The sequence below is a fragment of the Erinaceus europaeus genome, chromosome 16 (assembly GCF_950295315.1).
Source record: "Erinaceus europaeus chromosome 16, mEriEur2.1, whole genome shotgun sequence".
NCBI classification, from domain to species: domain Eukaryota; kingdom Metazoa; phylum Chordata; class Mammalia; order Eulipotyphla; family Erinaceidae; genus Erinaceus; species Erinaceus europaeus.
In genome coordinates this window covers 5,699,204-5,720,759 of record NC_080177.1, presented here as the reverse complement: position 1 = coordinate 5,720,759, position 21,556 = coordinate 5,699,204, and the positions used below count along the sequence as shown (strand labels likewise).

The following is a 21,556-nucleotide window of genomic DNA, read 5'->3' as shown; positions in this document are numbered from 1 at the left end:
GAGCGCACATATTACAGAGCATGAGAACTCAGGTTCAAGTCCCTGGTCCCTGCAGGGGGAAAGCTTCAGGAGTGGTGAAGCAGGGCTCTCTACCTCCCCCTTCCTCGCTCAGTTCCTCTCTAACTCTATCCAATAGTAAGTAAATAAAATTAAATTGAAAAAGATGTAAAAATTATTTATTTATTCATTTGTTCATTTATTTGCAAGAAAAAGGAGAGGAGGGGAGGGAAGGGAGGCGGGGGCAAACCAGAGCATCACTCTGAGACATACGATGCTGGGGATCGAACTTGGGAACCTCATGTTTCCAACTGCCACCTCTCAGACTACTGTTCATTTTCCTCATGCCCCTGTAACTCCAGTCCACAGAGAAGGTGTTGGAAATTTTGTTGTATTTGAGCCAGACAGTGTGTGTACGTGTGTGTGTGTACGTGTGTGTGTACGTGTGTGTGTGTACGTGTGTGTGTGTGTACGTGTGTGTGTGTACGTGTGTGTGTACGTGTGTGTGTACGTGTGTGTGTGTACGTGTGTGTGTACGTGTGTGTGTGTGTGTACGTGTGTGTGTGTACGTGTGTGTGTGTACGTGTGTGTGTACGTGTGTGTGTGTACGTGTGTGTGTACGTGTGTGTGTACGTGTGTGTGTACGTGTGTGTGTGTACGTGTGTGTGTGTACACGTACGTTCTCTCAAGCAGAGATGCACTGTGCACGTTCTGTGTTTTTCTCAATGGCTTTTACATTGAAAGCATTTGCTCTTTGGAGTTCTGTGATAGGGTGAGATTATGCTGTGTTTCTCAATCCTCCCCACACTGGACATGCAGGATTTGGTTATTTGCCATCCTCACCCACCTGGTAGAATCTTTAGGGCCAAGAATATAGCGTAGTGGGTTAAGCAGATGTTCGTGCCTGAGGCTCAGAGCTCCCAGGTCCAATCCCAGGCAGCAGCATAAGCCAGAACTGCACAGTGCTCTGGTGAATAGAAAGCCCAAGTCTCCTTGCATTCTCATATCTACATTCCCTCCTCGAATTGACTCCTTAGAATAAGTCCTAGAAATAAGGCTGTGAGTGTCGCATCTCCTGCACACCTTGACAGTGGTGGCTTGGGCAGGCGTTTGTTTGTCTTTTCACTTGGATGGTTAAAGGCCTGTGATGTCTCTACAGCCAAAGAGTTGTGAGAGCCAAAAGGTCATTTTATCTGTTTTATTTTGCTTGCCTCTGTGTTCCTCTGCAATCTACCTTTTACATTTCAGGCACAAACTGAAGTTATTACAAGGAACACATACATACACACAAATCTTTAATAACACATTCTCCTTGAAATGTGGTTTTCCTCTTACTATTATTTATTATTAAACAGGGTTTTACAGAATTTCAAGGATGTAATTTCACAGCCATACATGGGAAGTGTAAGTCCCTACTTTTAAGCCATTGCCCCAATTCCGCCTCCCTTTTAACCCCCAAGGACACGTTTTTCACCTTGTGCGACTGTGCTGCCATGGTGACAGCCAGAAATCAAGATGAAGGGGGTGACAGAGAGGGAGAGAGACAGAGACACCCGCAGCACTGCTTCACCACTCGTGAAGTAAAGCTCTCCCCCTGCAGATGGGGTCTAGGGGCCCGAACCCAGGTCCTTGTGCATTGTAACATGTGCACTCAACACAGGTATGCCACCACCCAGCCCTGATTCCATTCTCCGTCTGACCCCTTCCTTCCGGCTGGCCAGTGGCATTGCCATTGGGTCTCTGCCACATCTGACCTTGTCCTCGTCTTCCAACAGCCCGGAAGCAAGATGGTGTCGTCTGCCAAAGCTGCGGTGCCCACCGTGAGTGACCAGGCGGCCGCCATGCAGTTGAGCCAGTGTGCCAAGAACCTCGCCACCAGCCTGGCAGAGCTGCGGACCGCCTCGCAGAAGGCAAGTGGGCCCCTGTCACAGCCAGGACTGGAGCTGGCAGTTTCTTATTGCTCATGTGACCTGAGGACTCCCCAAGCCACGCAGAGCTGGGCACATCCCCTGGCAGGGTCACCCGTTCCTTTTGCATGGTCACTCTGTCATCCAGCTCTGGCCACTGTCAGTCATTATCTTCTACACTGCAGTGTCCCCTTCCCGGCGAAGATAGCTTCTGCTCAGCTTTTTAGGGGACATGTCACTCCACTTGGTGTCCTATGTGTTGAAGCCAGCTAACGGGGCCAACACAAGTGGCCATGCCTTTCACCCGCCAGCTTGTTAACTGAACGGCAGATGATTTAAGTGACATATCTGCTTGAAGGAGTATGTCATTTCTTTCTTGCCCTGGAAGGTTTTCCCTTCTTCCATAAGAGCATTCCCCTTTCCAGAGTCCTCAACAGCATGGAGCTAGGGGTTTGAGAGTCTTGTAGAGCTAAGTGTGACCTGTGACTAGATTCTGGCTAAAGAAATGTTCAGACCAAGTTGGTGAAAAGCACACAGCTTTGCCATGTGTACAACCCGGGTCTGAGCCCAGCCCCCACAGAACTGAAGGAAGCTTCAATTCTGTGATCTTTCTCTCTCTCTTTCCTTCTCTCCCTTTCTCCCTCTCTCCCTCTCTCTCTTTGTCTCACTCTTTCTATCTGAAAGAGTTTGTCCAGAACAGTAAGGCCCCAAAAACAAGAACACTGAAAGCTGTGCCGGTATCTAGCATACTGGCCAGTAATTAATAGATGTTTATGATTGACTGCTCTATGCATTGTTAGGGATGTGTGACCAGTGCATTTGGAGATCAGTGTTGTCAACAATCAAGTGAACAATGTAGTAGTCTTACAGTGGAATTGCCGGAAGAAAAAACCATTCCCTCACCACAGTCCCCCCAAGACTTTCTGTGGAACAGATGGGAGAATGGTGCCGGGTGCCTTTCTTTAGAGCCCCGACCCAGTAAGGACCTTCTTGGTCTGAGGGATACATGCATTTCAGATAAAAACAGCTTCAAAGAGATTTCCGGTTAAGAGACGGGACAGCAGTTACTAACAAAGTTGGGACTGAGGGTCTAGCTTTTTGCTGTGGGGGAGGCTGGAGAAACACTGGCCCCCTCCCTGGCAGCGTTGCAGGGTACCTGGGGGGCCCTCCAGCAGGCTCCAGCAGGCTCTGCTCACACCCTCCCTCCTCTGTTGACAGGCCCACGAAGCCTGCGGGCCCATGGAAATCGACTCAGCTCTGAGCACCGTGCAGACGCTCAAGAGTGAACTGCAGGACGCCAAGATGGCGGCCGTGGAGAGTCAGCTGAAGCCACTCCCGGGAGAGACCGTAAGACCGGGGGAGGGACAGCCTTTCATTAGGGTCATGTTCTGTTTTTTATGCTTACTTGTTTACTTGTGTGAGAGAGAACCAGAGCATCACTTCAGGTACATACAATTCCAGAAATTGAACTGGTGACCTAATGTTTGATGGGGTCTAGCATTGAGCCACCATCCCACTGCAAGGTATTTTTGAAACTTGATGTGAGTGTCATGAAATTCAGGCATCTTGCACACAATGCTCTAGGATAGCCATATTTCTGTAAGATTACCTTTAGAAGTGACTCTGAGGAGGCCTTTGGGCATGGTTGTGTCTTTTTTATTTATTTATTTATTTTGTTTTCTTTTTATTAGTGATTTAATAATGGTTAACAAGATTGTAGGGTAAGAGGGGTACAATCCCATATAGTTCCCATCACCAGAGTTCTGTGTCCCATCCCCTCCATTGGAAGCTTCCCTGTTCTTTTTCCCTCTGGGAGTATGGACCAGAATTCCTCATGGGGAGCAGAAGGTGGGAGGTCTGGCTTCTGTAGTTGCTTCTCCACTGGACATGGGTGTTGGCAGGTAGATCCATCCCCCCAGCCTGTTTGTCTTTCCCTAGTGGGGCAGGGCTCTGGGAGAGGTGGGATTCCAGGACACATTGGTGAGGACATCTGTCCAAGGAAGTCAGGATGACATCACGGTAGCATCTGCAACTTGGTGGCTGAAAAGCAGTACGATATAAAGCAGGACAATTTGTTTAATATCAGGAACCTAAAGGTCAGAATAGAGCAAATGGAACTTAGGGTCATGGTGTGGAAAGAAGCCGTGCATCCCATTTTAGATATATTCCAAAGGACCCTTGGCTTTAGTCATCTTTGCCTGAGCCCAATAGATAACGTGTAGTGGGCTAAGACTATTGTCTGGGAAGATGGTGTCAGAGTTGAAAATAGGACTGCAAAGCTGGATTAGAGCAAAGTAGCTCCCAAACAGGAGGAAAGTATATAAATACCACTGGTCTAAGCCCATCATATCTCTGTGGGAAGTATTAATAGGTGTAGGGGTGAACTGGAAAGGAAGTGAAGGCAGGACTATTGAAAAAGTGGGGGAAAAGGATATACACAGTTATAGATACAGTTAGGATCAGTCCATATAGGTGACCTTGGGAGGACTACTGCAGTTTCCAGTGGAGCATTGAGACACACAACTCTGGTGGTGGAAATTGTATGGAACTATACACCTATTCTCTGACAGTTTCCTAAATCAATATTAAATCTCTAATAAAAAATTTTTTTAAAGGACTGGCTTAGGGATCCCGGTTTGAGTCCCTGGCTCCCCACCTGCAGGGGAGTCGCTTCACAGGCGGTGAAGCAGGTCTGCAGGTGTCTGTCTTTCTCTCCCCCCTCTCTGTCTTCCCCTCCTCTCTCCATTTCTCTCTGTCCTATCCAGCAACAATGACAACAATAATAACTACAACAATAAAACAACAAGAGCAACAAAAGGGAATAAATAAATATTTAAAAAAAGACTTCAAAAAACTTTCTAAAATTTTTGTAATTGATTGTATTTTTGTGTATGTGAATTTCTCATTTCTTTTTCTATTCCCTTTTCGTTGCCTTTGTTGTTTTATTGTTGTAGTTATTATTGTTGTTGTTATTGATGTTCTTGGATAGGACAGAGAGAAATGGAGAGAGGAGGGAAAGGCAGAGAGGGGGAGAGAAAGAGAGACACCTGCAGACCTGCTTCACTGCCTGTGAAGCGACTCCCCTGCAGGTGGGGAGCGAGGGGCTCGAACCGGGATCCTTATGTCAGCCCTTGTGCTTGGCGCAACCACCTGACTCCCCCCCGTTTTTTTTTTAAGAATACAAAGGGAATCCAGGAACATTGCATTTGCTGTAGACCAAAACATGGGACTCACTTTGGAGATCAGGCTGCCCACGATGGGTAGAAGGAGGGAGCCCAAGCTCAGAGAGACGTCCACTGAAGCTGAGGCCTCCTAGTCCTGACAGCCCATGGATGGGCTCTGGGGCCAGCAGCACTGCCGCGTGGGATAGGCAGCCCTTTGTCAACTCTGGTGCTCCAGGAAACCTAAGAGAGGCCCAGACTTGTGTTCTGCCTTCAAGTAAAACAATGGCTCAATTCAAATTTAAAGAACACTGTGTAATTTTTTTTTTTTTTTACAGATTGCCCTCCAGAGCCTGCATGTGTGTTGTATTACAACATATTGATCATAGGAAACCATTCTCTCTTTCTTATTCAAAACTTCTTCCTTTCTTTTTTAAAGGCTTGACCTATTTATTTACTTAGACCAGAGCACTGCTCCACTCTGGCTTATGGGGGTACAAGGGATTGAACCTGGGACCTCAGAGCCTCAGACATGAGAGTCTATTTGCCTAACCATTATGCTACACCTCTCCTTTCTTTCTTGGGAAACATGTTTCAGGATTAAAAGTGAATGCCAGTGGTGCACCCAGTTGAATATACATATTACAGTGTGTAAGGACCTAGGTTCAAGCCCCGAGTCCCAACCTGCAGGAAGCTTCACAACCGGTGCCGCAAAGCTGCAGGTCTCTCTCTGTCTCCAATAAATAAATAAACAAACAAACAGAATGCTTTCACTTCAGGCTTTCTGCTCTCTTGCTGTGGGCCAAGACCTTCTCTCGCTAGACTTCTCATCACACAATCCAGTAATTACCCCAGTCTTTCACTGATTTTGCTGAGTTATCTATTTCGTTTACAAAGCAAGCTGTGTGCTGTCTGTGAGGAACAAATACTTTACCCATTTCCCATCATCTCATTTCCCCCTCCACACCTCAGTCTCTACTGCATCTCCTGCTGGGTAGGGTCCTCCGAGGATGCCAGGAACGTGGTGCCGCTGGATGTCTGCCTACTTCCTGCCAAGGCATCAGGAACTGCCGCCAAGGATTTGGTGCAGTTTCTAAATGAGCTTCTTTGGACGTAATCCTAATAGCTCCCATTTATTGAGTATCCGCATCAATACTCTGAAAACCTTCTGAACTAGCTAGGGTGAGCTGGCCGACCTGTGTCAGGGTGTGCGTGGTCTTTCCTCCTCCCCCCTCTCACTCTCCTCTCCCTCTTTCTACCTCCTCCTCCTCTACCTCCTCCTTTTACTCCTTCCCGTCTTCTTCCTCCTCGTCTTCCTCCTCTCCCTCTTTCTTCTCCTCCTGTTCCTCCTCTTCTCCCTCCTCCTCCTTTTGCCTCCAGGGTTATTGCTGGAGCTCAGTTCTGGCATTCTGTGAATCCACTGCTTTTGGTGACTTTTTTTTTTCTATTTTATTTGGTAAGACAAAGAGAAATTGCAAGAGTAGGAGGAGACGGGGGCGGGGGGAGGGAGGAGAAAGATAGACACCTACAGACCTGCTTTGTTGCTTAGGAAGTCTGCCCACTGCAGGTGGAGAGCAGGGGCTCGCATCCGGGCCCTTGTTCATGCTGCACTTAACCAGTTGTGCCACCCCTTGGCCCCCTCCCTACTTCTTTTTATTATTATTTTTTTCTGTCAGCACTAGGGCTCCATCAACCTAAGCTGACGTTTTCAGCTAGAAAGAATGACAGAGAGAAAGAGAGCAAACAAAGGAGAAGGACACCACAGCGCCACCGTTTTCCTCAGGGTGACGTGGGCTGGACTCTAACCTGGCTCACGCAAGAGAGCCATCTTGGCTCTCTCCCCACATCTGGATGCCACCAGTGTGCCTGCTGGGAAATCGCTGAAATCCTGAGTTTGATCTGACTTATTCCAATGCTCCGAGATGCTTGAGCTTCAGTCGATGTTTCTCGCCTCCTAAATCCCTCTTCCCCCCCCACCCCGTTTCATGCTCTTCCAGCTGGAGAAGTGCGCTCAGGACCTGGGAAGCACCTCGAAAGCCGTGGGCTCCTCCATGGCGCAGCTCCTGACGTGTGCAGCCCAGGGCAACGAGCACTACACAGGTGAGACGCGGACGCGAGAGACGCCCAGAGCCTGGCCACTGTGTCCACACAGTGGACGCTGTTGAGTTGCGGTGCACCTGCTGTCTTGTCAGCTGTTCCACACATACTTTCAAGCACTTGCTTGTCTCTGACCTTGACCTCAGCAATAATAATAATAACAACAGCAAAAAATCATAAATGGTTTATGGTTTCCCCAAACAATTTAGGGGGGATCACCCTCATTAAACTGCAAGCAAACTAGGAACAATAGTGTTCTGGTACACTCTAGGTATGATTCCGTTCAAAGATTAAGAAAAGAGAGGATAATAAGTCACATGTCAATGTTTTTTTTTTTTTTTTTTTTTTTTTTTGCCTCCTAGGGCTTGGAGCCTGCACCACAAATCCACTGCTCCTGGAGGCCATTTTTTCCCATTTTGTTGCCCTTGTTGTTGTAATTACTGTTATTGTTGCCGTTAATGTTGTTGTTGGTTAGGACAGAAAGAAATTGAGAGAGGAGGGGAGACAGAGGGGGAGAGAAAGATGCAGACCTGCTTCACCACCTGTGAAGAGACCACTCCCCCCCTGCCCCTGCAGTTGGGGAGCTGGGGGCTTGAACCGGGGTCCTTATGCTGGTCCTTGTGCTTTGTGCTATGTGCGTTTAACCCGCTGCACTACCACCCGGCCTCCCTCAGGAACTCAGAAGAGAAAGCTGAGTTGGCAATCAAGATTATAGACGTCTGATAACAGAGTGATGACTGAAGCCTTGGAAGTAGGTAAAGTTTGCCCTAGGCAGGTAGTTGAGGGGAAGCCATCTGTTTAAACACGGGAGAGAACAATAGAAATTGTTGGAAGCAATGAGGACACGCTGCCTCAGAGAGAGGGTGGGAACACACACACACACACACACACACACACACACACACAGAGATCTGGAGCCAAGGAGGTCATTGTAACTCAGAAAGTCCCACAAGAGAGGGACTTAAGCATATACTGACTTGAGGAAAGACAAAACCTCTGCTTTCCTCATGGAAGTTGAGGAACAGGTGATTGAGCAAAGTGCAAACAGTATCCCAAAGATAAATTTCTGCTCAGACAATCACAGCTGCACAGACAGCCCGTTCCGGATGACTGGGAACCAGTCACAAACGCCTGTAGCACTTGTGTCCACTTTGTGTGCAGTGTGGCCTGGTGCTGCACCTCCTGCCCGCGTGAATTCTTGTCAAGAATAATGTCCGCTCAACAGAATCCTGCTAGATTTCCGACCGCAAAAAAAAAATGGTGTGCCAACCTAAGACTCTTGTTACTGACCATGATGTAAAAACCAGGTGGGCAGGAAGACTGTGGAAGTACCGTCACCCTCCAAGGACTGTGGTTCTTGAAGCCATAGTCATCCTTGGTGTCTCCCACTGATGGTCCAGGTGTTGTAATAAATCTCGGACCACGAGGAGGCCAGTTTCCTTTCAAGGGTGGTGTTGGCTTGGAGATCTGACCCTGCTCATTCATGTCACTGCCATTGGGCATGTCGCTATGAACTTAGCCACATGCAGCTCAGATGGCGTTGGGTTTTTCCACTCCCTTCTTTCATCCTTCTGGTGCCACGGCTTTCCCTGTTGGAGGAATCCTAAGCTCCTCCACCTCAACCCCACCCCCTCAATACAAAAAATATATATCTTTGATGTGCTTATAGATTTCACCATGAGTCCCCAGCAGAAAGTAGGCAGGATGAGATGGATGGACAAACCTTGGCTTTCTGAACTCAGCTTTCCTGCTTGCTAGAAAATGTCCTGGCCTCTGTGAAGCCTTTCATGAAATAGCGTTTGTACAGACCTGCTAATCACAGATGCTCAATATTTTATTCTCCCCAGGCCGTAGACAACTGTAGCAGAAATAGATTCAGAAGTCCATGTGATAAGAAAGAAAGAGAGGAGAGAGAAAGAGAGAGAGCAAGCAGAGGTCCAGAAACCACCACCTAGAATTTTCCAGTGGTCAGAGTTGGGATCTAAGCATCTCCTGTCATCTGTGGAAAAGTGTGGCCCAGAGGGAAGAAGAATCTAGTCACCCGGAGCTGGCGGTGTTCTTGCTCACATCCGGTGCTCCTCCAGTCAGTAGCACCCTTCTGCCCTGCCCTGTGGGAGAGGCTTCAGCACCAAGCAGAGCTCCAGGCATTTCTTGGTGTCTCTTCCCTCCACTTGAGCTTTATTTACTTTTGGGTTTTCACCTCTGAGCATCTCTTCTGCAGAGGGGGGGGGGGGATGAGGGAGAGAGAAACTTTAAAATTCATCTATTGCTTTTAAGAGAAAGGTAGCAAAGTGTTTCTATAGAAGAAGGGGTCTGTCCTCACATCCCAGGGTGTTAGCAGATGATTTAATGTTTAATTTCCACATAGATGATCTGACACCTCTATCTAGAATTGGGTTAAAAATGGATAAATCATACAGAGGACTCTGTGGCCAAGAGTTACTCTATTCATTGTAAAAGGGAGAGAACTTTATTATGTAGTCTGTTTTTAAAAAAAAGGCTGGGCGGGGGTAGATAGCATTGCCGGGCTAGCTTTGCCGGAGAGAGAGAGACGGGAAACTCGTGGCAGCATGGCAATACAATTCTTTATTGATGCAGATGTTCCAGAGTCAGGTGTGAGCACAGCGGGTTTAGGCCACATGGAGCTAGCAAAATGGCTGCCTCCCGCTATGCATGCCAGCCCTTCTCTAGGTCAGGACGCGGAAGAGAAAAAGGGCAAAACCAGGAACAGCAGCAGGCTTTCTAGGGTAAAAACAGAAGTGGCAAGTCGGGGATGGGATTGGCTAGGAAAGGGGAGTGGAGAAAACAAGGCACTCTGGGAAGGTAGCAAGCTTCCATAGCAGCTGTTGCGAAGATTCTAACCAGTGGGATTAACCAATACCCTGCAGGCAGGGCGGGTCTCAGGCAAAAACAATGATTATGTAAATAGACCATAGTATCAAGCAATGCAAGGGAGCTGGCGTGATGCCCAACATAGCATAATGCTTATGTAAAGAGACTGTCATGCCTGAGGCTCTGAAGCCCCAGGTTCAGTCCCCGCACCACCATAAGCCAGAGCTGAGCAGTGTTCTGGGAAAATAAGTAAGTAAATAAATAAATAAATACATGGCTTATTTAAAATGCTCCTATTTAAGGAAAAATGTGTAGGAGTTTGGAATTTGCATAAAAATACTCTTGGAGGGGGGCAGGCGGTGGCACATCTGGGTAAGCACCCACATTACAGTGCACAAGGATCTGGGTTCAAGCCCCAGGGCCCCACTTGTAGGGGGAAAGCTTCACAAGTGGTGAAGCAGGTCTACAGATGTTTCTCTGTTTCTCTCCCTTCCTATCTCACTCTTCCCTCTAAATTTTTCTCTGTCCTATCAAATAAAACTACTTTTATCATTAAAAAAAATCTTTTTATTTTTATTTTTTATTTTATTTTTTATATTTATTTATTTTCCCTTTTGTTGCCCTTGTTGTTGTAGTTATTATTGTTGTTATTGATGTTGTCATTAGATAGGACAGAGAGAAATGGAGAGAGGAGGGGAAGACAGAGAGGGGGAGAGAAAGATAGACACCTGCAGGCTTGCTTCACCACCTGTGAAGTAACCTCCCTGCAGGTGGGGAGCTGGGGGCTCAAACCGGGATCCTTACGCCAGTCCTTGTGCTTCGCGCCATATGTGCTCAACCTGCTGTGCTACCGCCCGACTCTATTTATTTATTTTTGTTCCGTTGCATGGGCCTCTCTCTGAAAGGCTGTGGGGTAAAGTTGCATTGGCAGCTTGGGCGGCTTACTTTGATGAGACCTTCGAGTCCTGCCTCAGTTGTGTGACTTCCTAAGTGGTTACAGACTTGCCAGCCTGTGGTGCTGCAAGGCTGCCTTCCCCCCTGGGCCAGGGATCTTTGTTTTTTTCATGGTCACACTGAGTCCTGCTGCTGCGGAGATGGGGACTGGACACAACCTTGAAGCCATTCAGCTGTAGCTTTTTTTTTTTTTTTTGCCTCCAGAGTTATTGCTGGGGCTCAATGCCTGAACTACGAATCCACTGCTCCTGGAGGCTTTTTCCCATTGTTGTTGTTGGGTAGGACAGAGAGAAATGAAGAGAGGAGGGGAAGACAGAGAGGGGGAGAGAAAGACAGACACCTGCAGACCTGCTTCACCGCCTGTGAAATGAATCCCCTGCAGGTGGGGAGCTGGGGGCTTGAACCGGGATCCTTACACCCATCCTTGCGCTTCGCACCATGTGTGCTTAACCCGCTGCGCTGCCGGCGGCCCCTTCAGCTGTAGTGAACAGTCGCCTCCAGGTGGACTGAGGGAGGAGGTGATAGAAGTGCTTTCATTGTTAGCTTCTCTTTCTTAAAAGATTTCTTTGTCAGGGCCTGGCGGTGGCACACCTGGTTAAGTGCACACATTACGCTGCATAAAAACTCAGGTTCAAGACCCCACTCCCTACTTGTGTGTGTGTGTGGGGGAAGCCTCACAAGTGGTGAAGCAGGGCTGCAGATGTCTCTGTTTTCCCCTCTCCTCTCATTTTCTCTCTGCCCCATCAAATGAAATGAAGTTTAAAAATAGTGATTAAAAAATGATTTATCGTGGTCGAGGAGGTGGCGCAGTGGATAAAGCATTGGACTTTCAAGCAGGAGGTTCCAAGTTCAGTCCCTGGCAGCACATGTACCAGAGTGATGTCTGTTTCTTTCTCTCTCTTCTTCTGTCTTTCTCATTAATAAATAAATAAAATCTTTTTAAAAAGTGATTTATCAGGTGCTGGGCTGTGGCACACCTGGTAAAGGGTGCAGGTTATCATGCCCTCGGACCCAGGTTCGAGCGCCCACTCCCCACCTGCAGGGGAAAAGCTTTAGGAGCAGTGAAGTAAGTGCTGCAAGTGTCTGTTTGTCTCTCTCCCTCTTTATATCCCCCTCCCCTCTCAATTTCTCTCTGTCCTAGCCAATAAGAATTAACAAACTCCTATCTAATTGGGCTATGGCAAAGAAATGGTTCCCCAAGCCTGCTTTCAGTTCTCAGTTCTCTGCTCTAGAAACTTCATCCTGAGTAAAGAGGGCTAATGGGGTGGGCTCTCCTCCGCAGGTGTGGCCGCCCGAGAGACGGCTCAGGCTCTGAAGACCCTGGCCCAGGCCGCACGGGGCGTGGCCGCGTCGACCAGTGACCCCGTGGCTGCCCACGCCATGCTGGATTCCGCTCGGGACGTGATGGAGGGCTCGGCCCTGCTCATCCAGGAAGCCAAGCAGGCCCTGGTCGCTCCTGGGGACGCCGAGAGCCAGCAGAGGCTGGCCCAGGTGAGGTGTCACAGTCTAGCATACCTGTCAGCAGGTGTCTCCTCTACCCTGAGGTGAGCACTTTGTCCAGTGGCTGTTTCCAGAACCTTCCTGAGTGCCCTGACAATGCTGGCCGTACATGTAAATCTTGCATAATAGCGCTCTCACTCTCTCTCTCTCTCTCTCACACACACACACACACACACACATTCAGATTAATGTGATAGCTGCTTAATTCACCATCAGTATGGTATGAGGCCTAGGTTGAAATCTGCCCTTGGGCACAAAGCACAAGACCAGCATAAGGATCCCGGTTCGAGCCCCCGGCTCCCCACCTGCAGGGAAATCACTTCACAGGCAGTGAAGCAGGTCTGCAGTTGTCTATCTTTCTCTCCCCCTCTCTGTCTTCCCCATCTCTCTCCATTTCTCTCTGTCCTATCCAACAACAACATCAATAACAACAACAATATTAACTATAACTATTTAAAAAAAAAACAACAAGGGCAACAAAAGGAAATAAATAAATAAAAATATATTTTTTTTAAATCTGCCCTTGGGATTTTGGAAGCTGGAATATGACATGTTTGTTTGGGGGCCCTGTGTGCGTAAGTACAATTGTCTTCCTAGCCTGGGAGGTGAGGTTGGCATGCGTGGTTGGCTGCTCTGAGTTTTAAGCCCTATTCCTTTTTCTGTTTGTTTAATTTCTTATCATCTTTATTTAGCAGATAGAGACAGGCAGAAATAAAGAGGGATGGGGGTGATAGAGACAGAAAGACACCCGCAGCCCTGCTTCACTACTCACAAAGCTTGTCCCCTGCAGGTGTGGGCCGGGAGTTTAAACCCCGGTCCTTGCACTTTGTAATGTGAACTCAATCAAGTGCACCACCGCCCGGCCGCTGTTGTGTTGTTGTTTGTTGCCAGAGCACTGCTTGACTTTGGCTTATGGTAGTAGCCGGTGGTGCCAGGGGTTAAATGTGGGGCCTTTGAGCCACAGGCATGAAAGTCTTTTGTATAACCGTGATGTTTTCTCACAGCAACTCTTATTACCTCTTTAGTTGGATCTCGTAACTACCTTCGGAAGCTAGTTGGCTGGGGAACGTTCCAGAAAAGAGAGCTGGGAGGGAGGTGGTTTCAGTGGAAGGTTCAGTGGGGCCAGGAGGTAGCTCATCTCATGAGCGTGCATTCTGCCGTGTGAGAGGACCCAGGGGAGGCTCCAGTCACCACATGGGAACACCATGCAAAGGGGACACTGCACACGTGGCAGGGCTCTCGTCGGCTCTTTCTCTCTCTCTCTCTCTTTCTCTCTTTCTCTCCCTTTCTCTCTTTCTCTCCCTTTCTCTCTTCCTTTCCCTTTCTCTCACTCTGTCTTAACAAAGGAGGGAAGGGAGCCAGGTGTGTAAGGTCCCAGGTTCAAGTCTGCATTCCCTATCTGCAGCAGGGAAGCTTCACAAGTGGTGTAACAATGCTGCAGGTCTGCCTCTCTTTCTTTCTCTCTCTCTCTCCCCCTTCCCCTCTCTGTTTCCTCCTTCCCTTTCAATTTCTCTGTATTTAAAATAAAATATTGGAGAGAAAGAATAGAAAGAGGAAGGAAGGAAAGAAATGAAGGAAGAAAGGAAAGGGGAAGAAGGAAGGAAAGAATAAAGGAACAAAGGAAGGAATAATTGGAGAACTCAGGAATGGTGGGAGGGGAAGAAAGGAGGAAGGGGAAAAAAAGAGTTCTTGAAGCATGGAACCCCAGTGGTAACACTGAGGGCAAAACCCAAAAGGACCGACATAGCCCACTTGCAAAGACCTGACCCTTTGACCGAGGATGCCAGAGTGCAACTGGGCAGCACATGGGTGGCTCCATGCTGCCTGGGAGACGCTGAGAGCAGCACATCTGCCTTAGACCACAGCCAGATGTGTGTGTGGGGGGGGGTGAGGTACATCCCTGAGGGTCGCCGAGCAGAAATCAGCCATCGGCCTTGCTAACCATGGAACTCAGAACCCACTTCCACTTGGGGACCACTGGTCTTTCTCTCCCTCTGCCTCTCCCTCTCCCTTTACCTCTCTCTCTCTCTCTCTCTCTTTCTCTGCCTCCAGGGTTATCGCTGGGGCTCTGTGCCTGCACTACAAATCCACTGTTCCTGGAAGCCATTTTTCCATCTTGTTGTTGTTCTTATTGTTGCTGTTGCCATTTTTATTGTTGGATAAGACAGAGAGAAATTGAGAGAGGAGGGGAAGACAGTTAGGTTGGGAGAAAGATATCCACCTGCAGACCTGCTTAACCCCCCTGTGAGGCGACCCCTCTGCAGGTGGGGAGCTAGGGACCCTTACCCCAGTCCTTGTGCTTCGTGCCATGTGCACTTAACCCACTGTACCACCGCCTGTCCTGTCCTTGTCTCCTGCTGTCATCTCTCTGTTTTGGAGCTTGTCTTAATGTTGGGTGTTTGAGTCATAGCACATGGTTTAGCGAGGCTTTGGGATGCAGACGGGGTATACCAGACCCCGGTATGTCCGACCTTTTCTCCCCGCTGAGAAGTTAACCTTAATGGGAGGCCTGGCCCCAGTCTTGCAGCACAGACCTTGCTGGTCCTTGAACACAGTGAACAGTGTCAGGCTGTGGCCGGCAGACTATTGCCCTGTCTTTGCTCACCTCGTGCAGAGTGGTCTGCCCCCAAACACTGCTCTTTGCACAGTGCTCCTCCCTCTCTGTCTCCAGGTGGCCAAAGCCGTCTCACACTCCCTGAATAACTGTGTGAATTGCCTCCCTGGCCAGAAGGATGTGGACGTGGCCTTGAAGAGCATCGGGGAGTCCAGCAAGAAGCTGCTGGTGGACTCGGTGAGAGGTCCTGGGGTGAAGGGACTGGGTGGGGTGGGCAGGACTGGGCTTCCTCCCTGGGGTCTCCCAGCAGCCGTGGGCTCCTGCTTGCCTTTGCTGTGCTTTGCTTTCTGAGAAGCAGTTCTCCCAGATGATGCTGTTCAGGCTTCCTCTTCCTCTGAGCCCAGGTTACTGTTTGCTCCGGGATCGTCAGTGTGGTCACCTGACTTGGCATTGGGCTTGTTAGAATGTGACAGCGAGGCCATGGAGGCACGTGTGTGTCCTAGACTTACTGAGCAAGTAAGGTGACTAAGAGAGGGGGCTCCCCTCTGGCCTACCTTGCAGTACCCCCTCCTCTCTGCTTGGAGCCTGGCACCTACCAGCTGTGCAGAGAACAGAGTCTAGTTTCACTCTGCAACTTGTCACAAGCAGTTATGATGTTGCTAAGGACACTTCTGTAGAAAGGCAATTAACCGCCAAGACCACGAGTCTGTGGCAGCTGTTGCTGAAGAAGAGGATCTGAAGTTGCCTAGCCTCTGCCTTTTAGTTCTAAAAAAGCTAAACCTTTGAAGGTTTCCACCAAAGAGAGCCCAGTAGGCAGGTAGTTCAGAGGGCGCATCCTGGAGTCCAGCGGCGGGCCAGGTGTGAGTCCTGCCTCTGCTACTTAGGAGGCTGTGGCCTCTGGAGGTTGCTCTGTTTTTCCCAGCTACTGTATCTGGCACTAAATTGGCGTGAGGTCACTAAATAGAGGTGAGGGGTGGGTGGGTGGGTGAATGGATACTGGATGGATGGATGGATGGATGGATGGAGGACTAGGTGGATGGATACTGGATGGATGGAGGACTAGGTGAATGGATGGATGGACGGACGGATGGATGGATGGATGGATGACTAGATACATGGATGGATGACTAGGTGGGTGGATGGATGGATGGATGGATGAATGAATGACTAGGTGGATGGATACTGGATGGATGAATAACTGGATGCATGGATGGATGGATGGATGACTAGGTGGATGGATACTGGATGGATGGAGGACTAGGTGGATGGATGGATGGATGGATGGAGGACTAGGTGGATGGATACTGGATGGATGGATGGATGGATGGATGGATGGATGGGTGGAGGACTAGGTGGATGGATGATGGATGGATGGTGGATGACTAGGTGGATGGATACTGGATGGATGGAGAACTAGGTGGATAGATGATAGATGGATGGATGGATGGATGAATAACTAGATACATGGATGGATGCATGACTAGGTGGATGGATGATGGATGGATGGGTAGGTGACTAGGTGGATGGATACAGGATGGATGGATGGATGGATAGATGGATGGATAAATGGATAACTAGGTACATGGATGGATGGATGGATAGATGGATAGATGGATGGCTGATTAGGTGGATGGATACAGGATGGATGGATGGATGAATGGTTAAATGGATGTATAGATGGGATGAATAGTTGAATGGATGGGTGAATAGTTGAATGGTTGAACAGCTAGGTAGACAGTTGGGTGGATGGGTGGACAGTTGAATGGATGGAGTAAACAGATGAATAGTTGAGTGGATGTATGAATAGATGCTGAAGGTCCAACACGCCAAGGACTCAGACCCCACAGAGCTTTTGCACATTTACTGACCCAGGGGAGGTTGCCCTCCCTCTCCAGACCCTTCCACCCTCCCTCTCGGGCGATGTGGAGCTGCTCACAGACGCACCTTCTGTTCTCACCCAGTTACCTCCAAGCACGAAGCCCTTTCAGGAGGCCCAGAGTGAGCTGAACCAAGCGGCAGCCGACCTGAATCAGTCTGCAGGGGAGGTGGTGCACGCCACCCGGGGCCAGAGCGGGGAACTGGCTGCCGCCTCCGGGAAGTTCAGCGATGACTTTGACGAGTTTCTGGACGCTGGCATTGAGATGGCGGGGCAAGCCCAGGTGGGTGTGGGGCTGGCTCTCCAGACGGGGCCCTGACCTCGAGGCCCTCAGGGACCAGCCTGGAGGCTGGCTGGACAAGTCAGATCTGGGGGGTCTGCTGGGAGCACCATGAGCTCACAAGAACAGCGTTCCAGAAGATGCTATCAGCCTCGTCGTGCAGTGCTGCCTGGGGCGGAGGGGAGGGGTGAAGGAGCACCTTTCCCATGACCCCCCTCTAGACTCCAGCCCTGAACGCTTGCTACTTGAAGAGATCAGAGCAATTGAATGTCCTATGTGTTTCAGCTTCAGTGGGCCCCTGAAAAGGCCCAGAAATGACCTTCTCCGAATGAGCAGATAACCCCCTGCTTGCAACGTGGGGAGGGGGGGCGGGGCCACGGGCAGTCTGGCATCAGCTTGCAGGGCTCCTCTTCCCCCTCTGTTCCTGTGAACTCCCTAAGAGCAGCGCCCAGTGGGTGTCCTGCCCTGCCCTCTGCCTCCAGGGTGTTTCTCAGACTGCTTGCCAGGTGAGAACAAGTTCCTTCCCCGAGTCAGAACACCTGAGAAGCTGCCGGCTCTGAATGGTGAGATGGTGCTGGTGTTTTGTGCCAGGCTGAGCTGTGGCACTTGGGGGACAATGCCAGCATTGTGGAACGAAGATGCTGGGACCCATTCTGGGCTGGGCACTGGCTGGTTCTCTCTCTCTCTCTCTCTCTTTCTCTCTCCCCTTTTCCCTTTCCTTTTTTAATGCCGCCACTCATGAGACAGCACAGCTCCAGGTGGACCCACATGAGAACAGGTTCCTATCCTGCCAGGTGCCTCTTGGTCGGGGCCTCAGCGTGGGAAAGGTGGACAGCAGTTAGACGCCTGCAGACGCACAGAGCCAGGTGCAGTCTGCCTGAGAAAGCGGCTTCTGATTCACTCAAGAAGCTCCTGATGTCCCACTCTCCAAAATGCTTCCTAGGAGACACTCGCGGTCGGCCCTTAATGTTTCTGGCTGCTTCTGGCCTCTCGGCCTCTAATGTTTCCGGCTCCTTCTGGCCTCACAGACCAAAGAAGACCAGATGCAGGTCATCAGCAACCTCAAGAACATCTCCATGGCGTCCAGCAAGCTGCTCCTGGCTGCCAAGTCACTCTCAGTGGACCCAGGGGCTCCCAATGCCAAAAATCTCCTGGCTGCAGCCGCGAGGTAAGAGCGGGGACAAATCAAGCTTACCTGTGGGGTTCAGCATGTCAGTGTTTGAAAGCTCTGACGGACGCTCCAGGCATCTGCTGAGCCCAGAACTTGTGCCATCCTTCTATGGTCAGAGGTGGGACCAGGTGTGATGGGGACACTGGGGGTCAATTAAACGGGCCCGTTTTCCTGTCAGTTTCCTCACTGAAGAAGGTTCCTGTCTTCACCAACAGCTTTGTCAGCAGAATTAGATTAGACTTCAGACCCTCTTTCATTTGAAGACTTTTTTTTTTTCCCACTGGAGCTCAGTGTCTGCACTGAGCAGGGGCTTCCTTGATCCTGGCGGCTGGCTGGCTTCCTTCCTTTCTTTCTTTCTCTCTTTATTCCTTCTTTCTTTTTTTCTTTCATTCTGTTTTTATCAGATAGGACAGAGAGAAATTGAGAGTGGAGGAAGAGATAGAGAGGGAGAAAGACAGACACCTGCAGACCTGCTTCACCGCTCATGAATCCCCCCTGCCCCCGCAGATGAGGAGCAGGGTGTTGAACCTGGATCCTTGTGAATGGTAACTATGTGCAGTTAACCTGATGCACCACTGCCCAGCCCCCTTATGTGTTATTTATTTACCTTTAATGAAGAAAAAAAATAGAGGCAGACCCCAGAACGCTGCTTGGTTCTGGCTTATGATGGTATATAGGGGATTGAACCTGGGACCCCAGAGCCTCAGGCATGAAAGTCTTTTTCAGAACCATTATACTGTCTCCCCAGCCCGGCTTAGATTTTTGTTTTAAATATATGTCATAGTGTTGCTTATTTTAGATTATGAAAGGAATGTGTGCTGGTAGAAAAAGAGAGCATAAAGTACTGATAAGTATCCCCCAAATGCTGAGCTGGTCCTTCAACTTTTGAACATTTACTGTGTGTGTGTGGGGGGGGGGGGTGTTGAGAACCCCGGGAGGGACTGAGACAAGTTGGTTTGCCACACGCGGAAGGATCCTAGCTGAGGACATATGAGGTGCTGATGGGAGGAGACTGTTCCTGAAAATAGATTGTTCAAACATCAACCTGGGTTTCAGGTGATGGCAGTGGCCTTTCATGGTTTGTACCATCAGTGAGAAACAGAGTACGACTTCTGCTGTGACAGTCTAGTTCAGCAGCTGGTGAGTCAGGAGACCTGGGTTTGAGTTGAGGCTGTCACACCAGGCAGCTCAGTCAGCCTGTGCAAACCCTCACAGCTACACACTGGCGGTGTCTCTGCGTTGTCCTGATGCTCTTCGTGGGTCTTCTGGTGTGAGATCTCAGGGTTAAACTTGTCTTGGTGGGGGGGGCAGGCGGCAGCGCAGCGGGTTAAGCGCACGTGGAGCGGAGCGCAAGGACCGGCGTAAGGATCCCAGTTCGAGCCCCCGGCTCCCCACCTGCAGGGGAGTCGCTTCACAGGTGGTGAAGCAGGTCTGCAGGTGCCTGTCTTTCTCTCCCCCTCTCTGTCTTCCCCTCCTCTCTCCATTTCTCTCTGTCCTATCCAACAACAACGACAGCAACAACAATAAGAAGAAGAACAATAATAAACAACAAGGGCAACAAAAGGGGAAAAGGAACCTCCAGGAGCAGTGGATTCCTAGTACCGCCACTGAGCCCAGCAGTAACCCTGGAGGAAAAAAAAAACAAAACAAACTGGTCTCTGGGTCCCTCCTTGGCTAACTATTTTTGGTGGTACAAATAGACAATGTCAGAGCAGTTATTATTATTATTACTATTATTATTTCCCATATATGCACTTTAACTTTAGAGACTAGCTTGAGCCACTGGGAGGTAGGAAAAGTACCCCTAACTCTCTCTTCCCCAGCTGCAGCTGATGGTTCCAGTAGCCAAATGTGTCCTTCCTAGGAAGTGAGGGCTAGGGGCCAGGCAGTGGCTTGCCAGGTTAAACACACACAGTACCATGTATAAGGACCTGGGTTCAAGCTCCCGCTCCCCACCTGCAAAGAAGTGAAGTAGGTCTGCAGGTGGCTCTCTGTACTCTCCCTCTCTATCTCCCCCTCCCCTCTCAATTTTTCTCTGTCTTAGGCAATAAAATAGAAAGAAAGGTAAAAGGTGGGGGAACGCCACTGGGAATAGTGAGTTTGTAGTGCTGGCACAGAGCCCTAGTGATAATCCTGGTGGCAAAAAGAGAGAGAGGGAGGGGGGGAAGAGAGAAGGGGAGAAGAGGGAAGGGGAGGGAAAAGGAGAGGAGAGAAGAAAGAAAAAGACAACAAAGAAAACCTTGCTTGATCCCGCCCCTTTCTCTATAAAAGAGCCTTTGGTGGGGCCTGGTGGTGGCTTACCTGGTTAAGCACACACAGCGCAGAGCATAATCCCTCAGGTTCAAGCCCCTGGTCCCTACCTGCAGGGCTGCAGGTGTTTCTCTGTCTCTATCCAAAATTTAAAAAAAAAAAGCCATTGACTAAGGTGACTGACATTTCCAGCTATCAGAATGCAGATGCTGTTTTCATTTTTTTTAAGTTTTTTTTAAAAAATTATCTTTATCTGTTGGAGAGAGACTGCCAGAAATTGAGAGAGTAAGGGGACATAGAGACAGAGAGACACCTGCAACCCTGCTTCACCACTCGTGAAGCTTTCTCCCTGCAGGTGGGGACCGTGGGCTCGAACCTGAGGAATTATGCATATTGTAACATGTGTGCTTATACCTGGCCTCTGTTTTCATTTCGTTTGCATCATTTTGTTTTTTTCTTTTTAATTGTTTTATTATCGTTATTCATTGGATAGAGATAGCTAGAAATTGAGAGGAAAGGCAGAAGTAGAGAAAGCAGAGAGGGAGCGGGAGAGAGAGACCTGCGGCCCTGCTTCACCGCTGTTCTGGGGCCGGAACTTGGGTCTTTGTGTATTATAACATGTTTGTCCAACCGGGTGCTCTATCACCTGGCCCCCTTTGCATCCTTTCTTGGGTTGCAGTTTCCGGGGTTGAGTGTGTTATCTGTTCCGAAACTGTGTCGAGAAGCAAGGAGTATAAAGATTCCAGATAGCAAGACACAAAGGGAAAAGATACGTGTTGCTGACCTTGTGTTCTCAGAGTAGCCTCTCGCCCCCTGGTGGTGGCTTTGAGGAAAGTTCTGGAAGGGGGTGAAAAAAAGCTTTCTTTCCTTTTTTTTTTAGGGTTTCAAATATACAAATTTATTTTGGAAGTAGGGTGGAAATAAGTATCAATATTTAACAGTTCCAGACTAGTGACTTTTAAAAAAATTTATTTATA

General features: G+C 49.2%; 1 protein-coding gene and 1 long non-coding RNA gene across 10 annotated transcripts in view; one reads left to right on the top strand and one right to left on the bottom strand.

The window, feature by feature from the left end:
- Positions 1-21,556, top strand: part of TLN2 (talin 2) — a 414,501-nt gene that overhangs the window by 302,600 nt on the left and 90,345 nt on the right. For all 9 annotated transcript variants that reach the window (XM_007533899.3, XM_060174397.1, XM_060174399.1 and 6 more), the window contains 7 exons: positions 1,773-1,907; positions 3,123-3,251; positions 7,063-7,165; positions 12,231-12,439; positions 15,120-15,239; positions 16,964-17,161; positions 18,187-18,326. In XM_007533899.3, the coding sequence (XP_007533961.1) occupies positions 1,773-1,907; positions 3,123-3,251; positions 7,063-7,165; positions 12,231-12,439; positions 15,120-15,239; positions 16,964-17,161; positions 18,187-18,326 (1,034 nt within the window). The remainder of the gene's footprint in view (positions 1-1,772; positions 1,908-3,122; positions 3,252-7,062; positions 7,166-12,230; positions 12,440-15,119; positions 15,240-16,963; positions 17,162-18,186; positions 18,327-21,556) is intronic.
- On the bottom strand, positions 3,427-6,292 carry LOC132533407 (uncharacterized). Its single transcript, XR_009545263.1, has 3 exons — positions 6,033-6,292; positions 5,139-5,308; positions 3,427-3,944 (listed from the first exon to the last, which is right to left on the bottom strand). It is a non-coding gene; the product is annotated as an uncharacterized LOC132533407 (long non-coding RNA).